Source organism: Dama dama, chromosome 17, assembly GCF_033118175.1.
Source record: "Dama dama isolate Ldn47 chromosome 17, ASM3311817v1, whole genome shotgun sequence".
NCBI lineage: Eukaryota > Metazoa > Chordata > Mammalia > Artiodactyla > Cervidae > Dama > Dama dama.
The window spans coordinates 36,878,416-36,882,724 of NC_083697.1; the positions used below are offsets into that span (position 1 = coordinate 36,878,416).

Genomic DNA, 4,309 nt, shown 5'->3' on the forward strand with positions numbered 1-4,309 from the left:
AATATGTGTATGTTCATCCTGCAAGTTTGCTGGCTGTCTATGCCTGTTGAGTCTGCTGATGGAGAACGAAATGGAAATGTGTTAGAAGCAATCGCTTGATTTATTAAACAGTCCGAAGATTCCTGATGTTTATCAGGGAGCACAGCAAACTCATTGGGTGCAAAAGGTTATCTAAGGGTCAGGTGCATTGTTTCTGCCTCTGGAAAGTGTCACGAGCCACCACTTTCTCTGAGAGCTGGCGGGTCTTTGACTTCCCTCGATCATCAGCTTCAGGCGAAAGCCATGGATCCCTAGGTGGCCAGTTAATAGTTTGTTCCTCGATTCACTACTCAAGACCAGAACTTCGTTCCCTCCCGCAAACCCAGTTTGTGGTGCTCTCCTTTTTTCAAGGTTCTGGCGGGAAGAAGAGAATTCAGGAGCAATTAAACTAACCTTCTCTCATTTCCCCGCTTCCTCCAGCCCGCTTCCCTGTTGTCGCAATTTATCTCAATGTAGACACAAAATACAAAGGATTTGGCTTAAAATCAATCTCTCCAATCCAGCGGAGTTTAGCCAGTGGAAATTCACCCAATCTTTAATAAATAGTTTTACTCTCACATTTGCCAAGAACATTTAAAAAAGTCTGCTTTCTACACACATACTTCATATTAGCTTTTTCTAAATCTATGAACCTGAGACCCAGGATATATTTTCCCTGAGAATGGTGAGGTGAGAGTGAGTGCACTGTTTAGTTTCTGCCACTGACTAAAAAATGTAGTTAAACATTTTCTACGTAGGCGTTAATTTAGAAGGACAAGATTAAAGCAAATATCATCTTCACTGGAAGAAGTAGAATAGTTTGGAAAGAAAAAAGTGAGTGTAACACAATCATTTCCTAGGATGACTGCAGGTTTCTATTTTTTGAATCAATGAGCCCCAATACCCCTTTCCCGTCAAGTTCTTTTCCATTGTTCTCTTTTCCTCTCACTGGCTTCCCCACTCCCCCCACCCCGCCCCTGCCCCCCACAAAGAAGAGAGAATGAGTGAGCAGGAGGGAGGAAGGAGAGAAAGCTTGGGTTGTGTATTTGAACTTCGGAGCAGGCGGGAAAGCTTTTAACATGGCTAAAGTTTTTATGAAGCGAAATAGCTAATCCTGGTAAAGTTCACTACTGGCTAGATCCTAGGAGACCTCAGACTCCTTGCAGAGGTTGTTGGGAATGGGAATAAGGAGCACAGAAAGATCCTGGGAAGATTCTAGAAGCAAAGTTGTATTGAAAATTTGGGAAAGATTTTATCTCACCATTTAATTATTGACCCAATCGCTTTTCTGTATTGGATTTCTGGTACTACTTGATGCTACAAAGTTTATAACGGAATTTTTCTTCAAAACTCATGGTTCACATAAACTTGCATTTAATAGAAGACAGTTCAAACATTCAAGGTCATTTTAAACTGTTTTTCATGCTTATATTAGAATGAAATAAGTAACTGACAAGTGAAAGTTATTTTCATGTTTATTTTTATCATTTTGCAAAAGGAATACATAAAACAATGGCAGTTGGCTTTGCTGAATTAAAATAAAATGATCTCGAGTAGAAAAACATAAAAAAAAAATGAGTCAAGATAAGTAGAAATGGTAGCAAACACTCAATAATAAATACATCTTCTGATATTAAAGCAAAATAAAATTGACCAAATGCTTTTGACACTACTGGATGCAGGTTATTTATTTATTTTTTAAAAACAAACATTTGCAAAGAGCATAAGGATTATAAGTGGCCGTATTTAAAAAAACAAAAACAAAACTGGTCTGCAATTGGCAGTTGAGTTTGTCCCAGAGCCGCAATAGTGGCGGCTGATAAAGTGCGTGCGCCAAGTTTCCGAAAAGACGCCAAGGTTCTCGCGGTCCGATATACATACTGGGTATGCTTATGCAATATATAAACCTCAAAGTTCATTGTTTTCCAACAATTCCATAGTCAAAACTTATTCACCTTGGAAGCATTAACTTTGCATTTCACAATGAATTTTGGGAGACAACCTCGGAATACTCACTCTGCCACACGCGAGTGCGCGCAACACACAAGGATGGATGCCCAGGGCATAAAATAAATTAAACACAAACCAGCGACAGAAAAGTAGATTCGACGTTTTAGCAGCGTATTGGCAGCAGAGAACTAGAATAATGTTGCTATGTATGAGTACATATAATTAAACCTTATCTATCTACAGGGGGAGCAGACTGGGGGAGAACAAAACACAACTTTTAACAGCAAGCATTCACCGAACAATATGGACGATAGGAAGTTTGGAATAGCGGCGGCTTTTGCAAACCATCAAATGTAGCTGCCATCTGAAGCCAAGTCGTTGCTAAACAACGACCATCACTTAGCAAAAATTAAAAGGGTACGGGGATCTTTTACCGCGGGGTTCTCCGCGCACTGGAAAAGGGTGATTTTGTTTCTGTCTCAGTTTTCCGGGCTTTGGACACCTTCCTAACTTGCCTCATCAGAGTCACTGTAATGGGAATGGGGGGAAAACTCCCCGTCGCTTCTGTGGGATCGGGGGGAAGTTTTGCTACTTTCCTCCTGCACTGGCTGCAGGATGCCCCCAGGCAGCGAAGGCGACAAGTTCTTTTGCGCCATCATCGCCGTCAGGGCGCTGTCCTCGAAAGTCGAGAAGTGCAGAGCTTCCAGCTGCACCGAGTACCCGCCGGTGGAGGCCGGGGCCGAAAAGCGAGTCCGGCAGCTGCCAGGAGGGGTCGGTCGCTGAGCCCCTCCCGAGGCTGGCGGCGTCCCCGCCGCGGTCGTGGTGCCCGCGCCTGCTTCGTAGGGAGCGGCGGCGCGAAGGTGGTGGTGGTCGCTCTTGCAAGATGCTGGCGGCGGCGGCGGCTGGTCTCCGCTGCTGGGGGTTTGAAGCAGCTCGGACAAGGCGTTGATGTAGATCTGGGCCATCTGCAGGGTCTCGTACTTGGACAGCTTCTTGTCGTTGTTGAAGGACGGGATAACGTTGCGAAGCTGGTCGAAGGCGTGATTCAGCCCGTGCATCCTGCGTCGCTCCCTGGCGTTGGCCGCCAGCCGCCTCTGCTTCTGCACCCCGTTCACCTGTTTGCTGGAAGGGGCGCGCTGGCGGCTGCAGCCCAGCTCGTCTACCACCACCCCGCCTTTCAGCTTGCACAGCTGCTCCCGCACTTTGACCGGTGCCGGGCTCTTGCTGCTGCCACTGCCGCCGCTCCTTCTCACCAGCTCCCCTCGGGCGTCCGCCTCGTCCCGGGGCGCGGCGGCCTCGGGGGCGCCCAGCTCTGGGGAATGGAGCAAGTACTGGGCGGCGCGTGCCGTGCAGATGCCCTGCAAAGTGGGAGCCAGCCAGGCGCGTGGGTCGGTGCTGTCCAGGAGGGACAGTTCGGCCGGGTAGACCGGATGCTCTCTCGCCTGCAGGGTCGCAGGAGGCTGGGGTGGCGGCGGCTGCGGGAGGTGATGAGGCTGGGGATGGCGATGGTGGTCCCCCAACTCCTTCACCTCAGCCCACTCTTCTGCATGCAGCAGGCGGGACATTGCACTGCAGAGGCTCGGAGGCTCAGGGTCGGAGGAGGCACTGGCAAACAAACTCAACCAAAAAACCCTTCCCGGGTCTCTACTGCAATGTCTTAGTTTTTTTTTTTTTTTTTTTCCTCCTCGACCCTCCCCCACCCACTCGGAGATCACACACCAGGTCGCGTGCAACGAAGCTTCTCTGGTTGCTGAAGGCGCTGCGCCCCTTTAAAAAGCGGCACGCGCCAGAGTGTCTCCCCCCGCTCCTCTCCCAGCCCCCTCCTCGCGCCGGTCGCGTGTCTGCTCAGCCAATGGAGGGCGCGGGCAGGCGCGTGCGAGCAGCCAATCAAAGAGTTTTAACGCCGGGAGAAAAGTTCCTGCTAGTGGAGCGCTCGGGCGGCAGCTCCAGGTTCCCCGCCCCACCCCTTCTCTGTTAAGTTCGTAGATTCATATGTTAATTGCGGGTTGTAATTTGACTCCGATGTTGTGTCACCCCGCCAAGGGCTGGGGTGCGTGAGCGGTTGCGGAGCGGACTCTTGGCTGGAGCCCGAGCAGACTCGGGTCAGAAGTGCGCAGCCACCGGGCGGGTGAGCGGCTCCGGACGAAGCTAGACGCGCCTGGGGCGAGGAGGGCTCTCGCGGAAAGGAGAGAAGTCCGTTTGCCCTTTGCTTCTTCACGCTGGGATCGCAGGTCGCACCGTTTGTGCCCACACGTTTAAAATCGCTCATATAGAATATGGCGTATGTATGCATGTAATACATACATGTATCTATGTATAAATATACATGTATCCATGTATT

At 49.5% G+C, this 4,309-nt stretch overlaps 1 protein-coding gene across 1 annotated transcript; it reads right to left on the reverse strand.

Moving 5' to 3' along the window:
• Nucleotides 1–1,602: 1,602 nt before the first annotated feature.
• ATOH1 (atonal bHLH transcription factor 1) lies at nucleotides 1,603–3,630 on the reverse strand. Its single transcript, XM_061164749.1, has one exon. It carries the CDS (start codon nucleotides 3,531–3,533, stop codon nucleotides 2,475–2,477), a length of 1,059 nt encoding a protein of 352 aa, XP_061020732.1. The 5' UTR covers nucleotides 3,534–3,630; the 3' UTR covers nucleotides 1,603–2,474.
• Nucleotides 3,631–4,309: the final 679 nt, after the last annotated feature.

Bases quoted from the DNA above. Each gene is read 5' to 3' on its own strand.
- ATOH1 (XM_061164749.1), bottom strand. From the start codon at position 3,533: ATGTCCCGCCTGCTGCATGCAGAAGAGTGGGCTGAGGTGAAGGAGTTG.